Source organism: Aquila chrysaetos, chromosome 5 (genome assembly GCF_900496995.4).
Source record: "Aquila chrysaetos chrysaetos chromosome 5, bAquChr1.4, whole genome shotgun sequence".
NCBI classification, from domain to species: domain Eukaryota; kingdom Metazoa; phylum Chordata; class Aves; order Accipitriformes; family Accipitridae; genus Aquila; species Aquila chrysaetos.
The window spans coordinates 17,682,810-17,693,866 of NC_044008.1; the positions used below are offsets into that span (position 1 = coordinate 17,682,810).

At 43.4% G+C, this 11,057-nt stretch overlaps 1 protein-coding gene across 6 annotated transcripts in view; it reads right to left on the reverse strand.

The window, feature by feature from the left end:
* CERK (ceramide kinase) overlaps positions 1 to 5,888 on the reverse strand; it is a 44,810-nt gene extending 38,922 nt beyond the window's left edge. For 2 of the 6 annotated variants that reach the window (XM_030014087.1, XM_030014086.1), the window contains exons 1-2: positions 4,838 to 5,119; positions 2,497 to 2,498 (exon numbers count right to left, since the gene is read on the reverse strand). In XM_030014087.1, coding sequence (XP_029869947.1) covers positions 2,497 to 2,498; positions 4,838 to 4,980 — 145 coding nt within the window. In that variant the 5' untranslated portion in view covers positions 4,981 to 5,119. Of the gene's footprint in view, positions 1 to 667; positions 1,514 to 2,496; positions 2,499 to 3,689; positions 4,545 to 4,837; positions 5,125 to 5,869 lie in introns of those variants that run through there. The other 4 variants (XM_030014090.1, XM_030014088.1, XM_030014091.2 and 1 more) reach the window with 4 other exon arrangements.
* Positions 5,889 to 11,057: the final 5,169 nt, after the last annotated feature.

Below are 11,057 nucleotides of genomic sequence, written 5' to 3' on the forward strand. Positions count from 1 at the left end.
ATTCAAAACTGTGGAAGAGTCACAGAAACATCTGAAGGCCATGATCTAACAATATACAACCATGTATAGGGAAATCGGCTTTATTTATTTATTTAAATCTTCAAGTACTTTGTAAACCAATAGACAATAGTTCTGTTCCTACTATGATCAGACACACAGTTGCTACTTCACATCACGTATCTGAATTTGAATCAAATCACAGCAATTTGAACTTGGATCAATTTGCATATTTAAATCGTACTACTGAATGTTTTCCCATTGATTTTTTTAATTTCCAAATTAAATCTTTTCAACTCAACTATGAATATTTCAATGATAAAGCAAGAAATAAGATGCACTTCCTTCACCTTAAGGGAAAAAACCCAAACACCGTAGAGCTGTATGCTGAAAAACATGTATTATTTAATGTAGCACGCATCTATATTTGAATAATGTATCTTCCAAGATGACACATTCCAAAGAAGCAATGCCTTCTAGAGCTATTATTCCCCACATCCTACTGGTTCAATGTGGATGCTGGAAGTGGAAACTGCCTAGAGAAAAACACAGTTCAGATTTCTACACATGCCCATTGCCAGTTGGTAACAGCTGATGAAAAATGACCTTGACTAAGGATATGCCAACACATTACAGGTGCTGGACAGACCTTGTTTCCAAGCAGGCCCACCTCTGCTGTCTTGGTACTGTGTTTATCAAACTGAACATTCTTTAGAATCCACAACTTGAGAATGGCATCAGTCTTGTGAACACTAGTACTGAGGCTTCCTCAAGTGGTTGTTTTGAGGAGAAAGCTGGAAAAGACACACTGAGGGAGGAGAATTCTGAAGGAAGAAATAGAAGGGTTGAAAAACAGTGCACACAGTAAGGGAAGGCATACAATTCGGTGCCTAGTTTGATCATCCCCTTCACGCTCATACTTCACAAATAAAAAACCCAGAAAAATGACAAGAGAATCTCATTCTGCATTTGTAATGCCTTAGTACCAGGCACAATACAACCTTAGCCAATACCTCTAAATTACCTGTAAGTACATATGTACAATATATAATCTGCTATGAAATTTGGTACACAAAGTTTTATTGTGTGTCACATGAGAAAAACCTGATTGTACCATCAACATGAGGATATAATAAAACAATTGATCTGCCCAGCTTTGCATACTCTACTTATGATTAACAACTAAATCTCATGGAGAAACGTTTCAAGGTTGAAAAATAACGTTCTTCAGAACATTTGAAGATGAAGGCACACCTAGGAAAAAAGGTGCATAGCTAAAAGTAACAGAGAAACACATGAAAAATTTCAGGTAAAACTTTTCCCTCTAAGTTCAAACAAGTCTAACCAACCAAAGAATAGGAAATGGGAACCTCATTACACTGAGGACAGAACCTGAAAATATGATGCTGTTAAACAAGGTCTAACAGTAGGAAAGGAAAGTAAACAGTATTTAGGATTTAAGGTTTTGAAAACATACCATAACTTGAACAAACATTTTATGTTATTGTTATTGTTGGTATCTTCTCAATGATAGCATTAAAAATAATTCTCCTGAATTTATACTTTTTTCTTCACAAAATGCATTTTGACAGAATGGGTTTAAAAATATATATATATATCATTGTACAAACATGAGAAAACACAAGAATTTCCCCATATTCTGTAAAACTATATTTTCCTAGACAGTAGGACAAAGTCTCTGTTGTTGCCTATCTGTTCCTGAATTTGGATTCAACAGGGAGCAGTAGATATTTCAACATTTCTACAATACACCTAACTATAGCTCTAGTTCCCTACCTTTCAAAGTCTGAAAACCTTGACATAATATATACCAAACCATTTTTACTTATGTAGCTAAATCCAAGACAGTAATAAATACTCAGAAAATAAGCAGCCTTCACTGAGTTTTTTCAGTTTAAAGACAACTGTTTCACTGTAGTAACTACCTATTAAACAAAAAATATAGCACTTTTATACTGCATAATTAAGTCTGTATTTAGGCTTAATGCACAGTAGTCACGTAGTCAAAGGCTAAATTGTAGAAAGATACCAATCTTGGTCAAGCAACTCCTCTGAAATTACATGCTTCTAACTAACCATCTTCCATATTATAAAGTTTATTTATATACTGTCATGTACACTGCTCATATTTCCAAAATAATTGTAGAGAACACATTGAGCCATCCCAGGTCTTAAAAGAGCTTAAAGAAAAACAGTGCAGCAATAATATAAAACTGTGACGGTATTAAAGCACAAGTGCAGGAAACGCATGAATTAATCAGGCTGTTAAGAAGAGGAGGTACATCATCAATTGCATTGCTCTCTACATAAGTTACACCTGTGCCTCCAGAACACTTAGGCATTTTTCTTCTCCCACCCTCCCTTTTCTCTTCTGATTCCACATCGTATTTTTTCAAAATCTTGTAAATAGCTATGCTACAGAACAGCAACCACACTCAGTAACCAGACTTGCCTCCAAAGGAATCTCCAACTGTGTACCACTTCAGAAACTGCCTCAAAAAGAGTCTGGTCTACTATGTCTCACTCTCCTTCCACTGTTCTCAGCATTCTGACATCTACTTTGGAAAAGGCTTCAGGACAGGTTCATACTCTTTTTGGCCCACCAGGAGTAAGTCGGGAAAAATTACAACTTACAAAGTTGGAAAAACTTAAAACTGTAAGCAGTTGTAAACTTCAGAGTGCTAGTAAGAGAGCTAGTGTGATTTTGTGGCACTCTTGCATGGTCTGAAGTAAGTCATCACACAGTAGAATGGAGCTCCCACTGAACTTGCTCTAGCCTACAAATCAGTCAGCTGGTAACTTTACAAAGGCATTTTTAGAAGGATTTTACACAATTCAACAAAATTTTCTCCAAAGGAGGGGCTACTTTACCCAGTGGGAGCAACTGTCCCAAAAGGCTGTGAAACTGTATTTTAAATTTAAGGTCCAGATACCTTTCTTTAGACTCATTTTTATTTCATTTTGAAAAGTATACAGCTTATTTTTCACGCCAATATATTAAGCTCAGCAGAATTAAAGAACTAATCTGTCTTCAAAGTCTTAAGTTCATTTAGCTGCACATCTGAATTAAGTTGAGGAATTTTCAAATACATTTTCAGCAGTACTGCTGATAAAATTATGATGAGATTATATCAAGTCGTATTCACACAATAGCAGAGGAAGGATAACAAACTCTGTTCTTACGTTACTGTGACTAAGAAGAGATGTATTTAAAACATGACCAATTCTCTGTTATGTACACTACAACATCAAATTCTTACAATTCTTTTTGAGTTCTCCCTCTCCCTTTTCCCTCACCTTTTTTCAAAAAGCCTCAGGCCAATAAGATACTACAATAAAATCAGGAAAATATTTAAGAAAGGTACACGGTAAGAAGGGAAGAACTACTAAACTATGTAAGTTTGCGAACTTGCCTGGGACTGGAGACATCTGTATTCAAACCTTTCTCAGATAAACTTCTAGTCAACCTTTCTATTATTAGTTTCTCTCTGTCTCAGTTCTTCCAACCTCTAAAATGAGGATGACAGCAGTTTTCCACTCTACAGCAGCTGCTGTGAAAAGGACATTACACTTTTTCAGATGTTCACACACCATGCTGATAGGGCTATATTAATAATGGGAATAATTACTATATAAAAACCCCAAGGTCAAAGACACTGATAAAATCCCACCTAAAGTGTAGTAGACAGCTTGATATACTGTATGTGCAGACTTTTGCAGAAATTATCCTGAAATTTTGTCAGGTATCTTCATCAGTAACCTCTTCCACTTGCAGTTTTGTAAGTCGGCACTATTCTAATTGCACAAAAGGGGAACTATAAACAGCTTTGTTACCCCATTACAAACTATTAGCCTACATTAAATATTTCCAAAACAGTAACTCGCAAAAGTTAAACTTTCTTCGGAAATTTCCATGAAGCCCTTAAGAAAGCAAAGAGCTTTAAAAAAACACCATTTGAAAAAAAAAAAATAGTAATTGCCTGAAACACTGCCTCAGTATGAAAGTGTTTTTAACCACAACTAAGTCACGTAACTAAAAATAAAAAAGTTGCTTTCAAAGTACTGCAAGTCTATCACGTCCTGCTGTGATTACTTTGAATACAAGGTTACAAGCCACGCAGACTGCTACCGGCTCACAGCGCCAAGAAACAATGGGGTTCAGCTACACAAATCTGCGCTCTCCTCATCCAGCTGCAGGGACAGGTTTCCCTCCTTTGTTACCAGGCGCACGCTCTGAACAGATGCTTAAGCTGCCGTCTCCGCAAAGCGGGGAACTCGCCGCACTCGGGCGCAGTGCCTGCGGCTCCCCGCGAGCAGCCCTCAGCTTTGTTCCGAAGCGCGCAAGGCGATTAACCGGCGGACGCGTTGAGCGCAGCCGGCTCTCTGCCGGCGACGGTCCTGCCACCGCTTCGGCTCCCCCGCTCCCGCGCCGCCCGGCCCGGGCCCGCGAGCGATTAAGCCGCCCTCCCTCTTCCGCCGTCGGACTCTGAACCCCGCGGGCGCCGGCTGACGCCGACTGCCGCCCTTCCTTCCCCGGGCGAAAAGGCGCCCGAGTCCAGGAAACACGGCGCTCTGAACGCCCACCGTGCTCCGAGCCGACAACAACCGCACGCCGCCGCCGTGAGACCGGCTCCGGCAGCGCCCCGGCGGGGGCAGGGCCGGCATCCGTGCCCGAAGCCGCGCTGCCCCACGCCGCCGGGGACGTCGCGAAGGCCCTTCCCCCGCCGCTGAGGAGAGGCGGCCCCTCGGGCGGCCGCGGCAGGTGCGCTAACGGCCGGCCGCCCGCCCGCCCGCCACGACCCGGCCCGGCCCGCTCCACTCACCGCCGCCGCGGCGCGGCGGGCGCGGGTCGCGCCAGGCCAGCCGCCCCCGCTCCTCGTCTAAGGTGACCTCCCAGGAGCGCTGCCCCAGCCCCAGCGAGGAAACCAGCCGGGGCCGCCGGCCTCCCGGGAGCTGCTCCATGGCCGCCGAGAGCCCGGGCCCGCCGCAGCCCGCTACCGCATGGCCCAGCGGAGCGGGCGGCCGCGGCGGGGCAGGCCCGGCAGCTAACGGCGCCCCTCGCCCGCCGCTAGCCGGCCTGTCCCCCGGGCGGGGCGTGGCGTCAGCGGCTACGCCAGCGCCGCCGGGGCGGGGCCCGGGGGGGGCCGCGGCTCCCCCGGCGGGGGCGCCCGGCTCCGCGGCCGGGGGCGGGCCGGGGCGGGCCGGGGCAGCGAGGCCGGGCGGCCCCCGCCCTCGCCGGCCCCCGCGGGCAGGCTGCCCGGGGCTGCGCGGCGCGGAGGAGGCGCAGGCGCAGGCCCCGACCCGCTTTGCCTCCTCACCCCGCCGGCGAGAGCCAGGTGCTCTGCGGCCCGCGGCGGAGGCTCGCCCAGCCGGAGCCCCCGGGACGGGCCAGCACGCGGGAAGTACCGGCGCCACGGCCGTGGGTCAGCGCAGAGAAACGGCGGCTTACACCATAACGCGCGCGGATTGTTTCCGTGCTTGTGCGGGAGGACCAAGCACCCATCGCAGTGGCGACGAACTCTTCCCTTAACCAAGACGGTGAAAACGTAATGGATACCTCTTCCGCAAACATTCAGTACCACCAACCGCTCGATCTAACCGTGCCGCCTTCTCCACAAAAAACATTTTGGGTTTGCCTTAAAGATGTTGACAGTAATTCACTATGATTAAACTCTTAATTCTTTGCTGCCTTTCAGGTCCTCCATGGCGTTCCTGATCCGTATCACTATAACCATCAGCATCCTACCCAAAATACAGGCCAGAGTGAGCCGCAGTTGCTCCACCCTGACCCTACTTCAAACCTACTGGTTCTGAATATCTCCTATAGAGGTTAGAGAAATATGTCACTCGCCTGTCTGTTCTTAAGCAGGTCCAGCCTGGGGCCAGTTCTCTGCTTCAGGAGGACGATACAGACACTCCAGCTGGCTTTGCTCAGAGCCAGTGCAGGGCTAAAAAGCTTCTGTACTTGAGATCTGCTCTGAACCTTGCAGTGTACTCACATTTCGTTTTCTGAAAAAAAAATGAGTTAGGCACTGTCATCCAAGTTATGTGTTCAAGGTAGTCTTCCTGTGCCACGAGTACTTTGTCATCCTCTATCTCGGTTATTGCAACATTCTTTCTTCTGGCCTTGAAGGACATGGTGTTGCCGCCTTTATTGTTGAAAATACCTAGGTATGCCACACCCACAATTTCAAGGAACACTTTGTTTCTGTCAGTTGTATTGCCCTTTACATTTTTTAATCCTTCCCTCCACAAACACCTGTAAAGCTCTTTATATTGAGGCTTAAAGTGAAGTTTGTTGCAAAAGTCTGTTGTGAACATTAGTCTGCCAAATCCACTGCTGAGCAGCCATTAGCATCTCACTGGTTCTTTGCATTCTGCCAGGTACATCATCTGTTATCATCCCTCTCACACCTGGACGGTAAGATCTCTGGACCAGGAACATCCTTTTTGTTTCGGGTTGTACCACATCTAGCACATTTCATTTCCATTATTTGTAACCACTTCTGCAAGCCAGAACAGCTGTGGAGAAACCACAGCTTAATGCTGACACTCACAATGCAACAGAGACTTTTGCTGTTGATCCCCTCAGACATGCTCCAGGAGCCAATGGATCACTAATATAAAGCTGTATTCTTAAAAATATTACACAGGGCTACCTATTTATCATTTCTCCACTGGGCAAATTGGATATAATCCTTTATAGTCTACAGTCACCTGAATCAATATTCTTATGCTGTGATCCATGCTAGTTGAAGAAGTAAAAAGTTCATTCTTTTTACCATTCTTGCCTATGATTATTTCCTTTTATTCTTATTAATTTGACAACTCTTTTTGGATTAGCTAAGGCTAAAGCCTTCAACTGTAAAACACAGAATTGATAAAATATTCTCTGGTCTACTGGAAGCCTACCAAGGTGTACTAGCACCACTAGCCGGAATGGCATTTCCCATCCACATTTCTTACTTGTTTAGACAAGGAGAAACCACTTATTTCTTCCTTGCACACCATTTTAGCATAACAGTGTTTTGGTCCATGATTCGGGACCCTCCATGCTACTACATGAATGTCTTGCAGAAATTCTTAGCAGTGCTGTGTTTAGTCTGCTCTGGCACTCGCTGGTAGTCCCCTGAGTACCAACATGTGCTTCTGTCCCTAGAAAGTAAAGGTCAAATTTGAGCTAACACAATATTTTTTTCAATCAGTTTTAGTACTTTATGATTTTCTTCCCTGACACTTAACAGAGAAAGAATTTCTAAAGGATGACTGAGTCGGTAGGCTAAAGCACACACATGTCAATTACTGTTTTACTGCTTATTACATAAGCCTTTAATTACCACTGAGGGGACAGAACTGCAGATCCAGCGATGCCAGTAAACTGCAGGATTTATAGCCTAAAATCTTGGTGCTAAAGATGACTCATCACAGGGCTCCACCCTGAGAAATGGCATGGTTGTAAAAGCACCTCACTTTGTTCACAGGTCCACAGAGGCCACAGTAACGGCTGCAATTGTAGTTAACTTGGGAACAATAATACATTGCATAACAAGTACAATTCACAATGTCAAATGGGAAGAATACAGGAAGGTAGCACAACTTTATCTCTATGACCCATCTACTACCTATCTAGCAAACAACATAACTTTTAAAGCCAACTTTCTCTCCTCAGTGTCTGATTTCATAATAGGTCATTCATCTCAAATGACACCAAGCCAAGTGGTGCAGTTGATACTCTTGAGAGAAAGGATGTCATCCAGAGGGACCTTGACAGCCTTGAGGAGTGGGCCCATGCAAACCTCATGAAGTTCAACAAGGCCAAATGCAAGGTCCCATACCTGGGTCAGGGTAATCACCCCTATCAGTACAGGTTAGGGGATGAGTGGATTGAGAGCAGCCCTGTGGAGAAGGACTTGGGGGTACTGGTGGACGAAAAGCTGGACATGAGCTGGCAACGTGCGTTTGCAGCCCAGAAAGCCAACTGTATCCTGGGCTGCATCAAAAGAAGCGTGACCAGCAGGTCAAGGGAGACAATTTTCCCCCTCTGCTCCACTCTTATGAGACTCCACCTGGAGTACTGCGTCCAGCTCTGGGGTCTGAGCACAAGAAAGACATGGACCTGTTAGAGCAGCTCCAGAGGAGGGCCACAAAAATGATCAGAGGGATGGAACACCTCTCCCATGAGGAAAGGCTGAGAGAGTTGGGGTTATTCAGCCTGGAGAAGAGAAGGCTCTGGGAAGACCTTATTGTGGCCCTTCAGTACTTAAAGGGGGCTTATAAGAAAGAAGGGGACAGACTTTTTAATAAGGCCTGTTGCAATAGGGCAAGGGCTCATGGTTTTAAACTAAAAGAGTGTAGATTTAGATTGGACATAAGGAAGAAATTTTTTTACAATGAGGGTGCTGAGGCACTGGAACAGGTTGCTCAAAGAAGTTGTGAATGCCCCATCCCTGGAAGTGTTCAAGGCCACGTTGGATGGGGCTCTGAGCAACCTGATCTAGCGAAAGATGTTCCTGCCCATGGCAGGAGGGTTGGACTAGATAATCTTTAAGGTCCCTTCCAACCCAAACCATTCTATGAGTCTATGATCTCTATAAAAAGTACTTACTCCTAGCAACTTTATGTTGTACTGAACAGGATCATTACATGATAATGATGTAGGCAATTAATTAAGGAACACTTCTAAGCAGGTACATATTTTTAATCAACAGGAGCAGACAGGTATTCTTCAGCATGAGTTGCATTACCAAGATATTGATTTAAATCATTGCAAACTTGAGCTACCTCTCTTCCAAATCTTTCAGAGGTGTACTTATTCATTAGGACCCTGCATCTGATTTTTTCCACAGTGAAAATCAAGCATGTCCTTGTAGTATCTTGGCAGAAGTAGAAAGTACTGTGTATACAACCATATCTGAGAAAGTGAGTCTAAAGTGAAAAAATGTAAAATATCTTAACCAAAGTGAAAGCTGGATAATACCCACGTAAGTGCGCCGGAGGCCAATGAAGAATCATATTATCATATTTTTGCCGCTCTACTCAGTTCTGTGTTGGAAGTTTAGAGGGAATCACAGATTTTCACCAAGAACTCTGGAAAACACAGATAGTCACAGACATGGGATGGAGCCTTTCAGCTGCTATATGTCCTGTGCTCCCAGGGAGATGGCTCCAGGCTCAAGGACTCCTCCATGTCCCAAGAAACATCTGCAGTGGTGCTCAAGCCCAATGAGGGAAGAGAAGAAAGTTGAAGATAAGTGAAGATATTCCTAATATGTCCCTTGAACATGTATGTGAGAGCCAGCTGTGGTCTTATCCAGTTGACAGCTAGTACAGAACTGAATCTTTAATCTCATTGCTCAGGAATTTAAAACTGGAACAAAAATCAAGAAAAGTTTCTTACTTTTTTTTTTCATATTTTTTGCTGCCCATTGATAACTATGAAATATTTCTTTTCTTCCACAGAGAGAATGCCCCAAGAAAATTTGTAGACAGATGCTTGGGAATTATCAAAAATTTTTATCTTGGTGCATCTCAGGCAAATTGAAATATAAACATGAATCAAATTCTGCTCTCAAGTACACACATGCAAGTCCCATTAGAACAGTGTAAATACACCCAAAGGCCAAATTTGGCAATTGAAAGACTTTTGGAAATTGGAAACTAACCAAGAAAGATAATAGAACAGAGGAAAGTAATTCATTTTAAATATCAAAATACTGACTAATGTTCTAATACCTTTTCTACTTATCAGCAAACAAAGACTAAAGCATGACTAGAATATTCTTCCTGCTGATGGAAAGAATGACATCACCTTCTCTAGAAAAATGCCTGAGCTATTTTAAAGCACTTCTATGCTTTTATCATAAAAGTTTAAATTACAGTTATTATTGGAAATGATCTGGAAAAAAGCAGTTTTAAAGGCTTGTCAAAAAGGATGATTGCAGTCCTTTATCCTTCTATTTTAAGAGACCAATACAGGAATCTGAGTTTTGTTATCTTCTTGATGGCTTTGCATGGTACACGGTATGTACAGGGGTATATAAGAAATGTTTGCTCTGCTCTGGTAAGAATGCTTGAATAGGTAAAGTAGGTCTTTCCCTGCAGTGCTTGTAGGCAAGGATAACTGAAGAGGCAGAACTGAAAAAATGCTGGTAACATCCAAAAGTTTCTTTCTTCTGTCCGCCCCTCAACTATGTCAGTTGTTCTAATAAAAGAGTGTATTTCTCTCTGCAAGATATGCTTTGCTGATATTCCCAGCCCTTCAAACTGCAGAAAAATTGCTCTTTACCAGGCCAATGCAGACCTTGCCTGGAGCATGCCCACATGCTTTTTTGCAGAACCATGCATATGGACCAGTTCTCAAGAAGAGCTCTAAGGATGGTAACTCTGGGTAGGCAGACAATTTTTTATAGTTCAGGTATCAAACTATTATCAAACTATGTATCATGTTCAATAGTAACCTCCATCATATATACTAACTCCTATACTTACTGAGTGTAAGAACAGTAAGATTTTGTGAATGTTTATAACTCTGCCTGGAGACTTATTTACACAATTACAGGGCATGTATATGCCAACAGCATGACACTATTGACAAATTTCAAGTGTGGGCTCCAATCTATGCAATTAACGAGTTTCAGGATGAAAGAATTGTTAACATAAAAATTTCTACCATCACCAAAGCAACATTTTTTCTCCTAACTCATTTTTAGACCTCTAGTTTGAGCCATTTTAACTGGACCTTTTTATTCCCAGAGTGCTTCTCTGATGCTCTGCTTCAGCAGGTAGGGCTCTAATCTATATCAGGGCTCCTCTAACTTATACCAGAAAGTGTGGCCTTCATAAACTAAAGAATAAAGTAAGATTATTCTTCCATTTAAGGTGGAGAGACATATTTTTATGCTACTTTTAGCAGAACACACTGTAAAACTACTAATCAACACTCCAGGTAAAAGTATAGGAAAGCATAGGAAAAAAAATTACACGGACTATGGAGGCAGTAGCAACAGTTTCTTTGCAAAGAGAACATAAACCAAACCAGA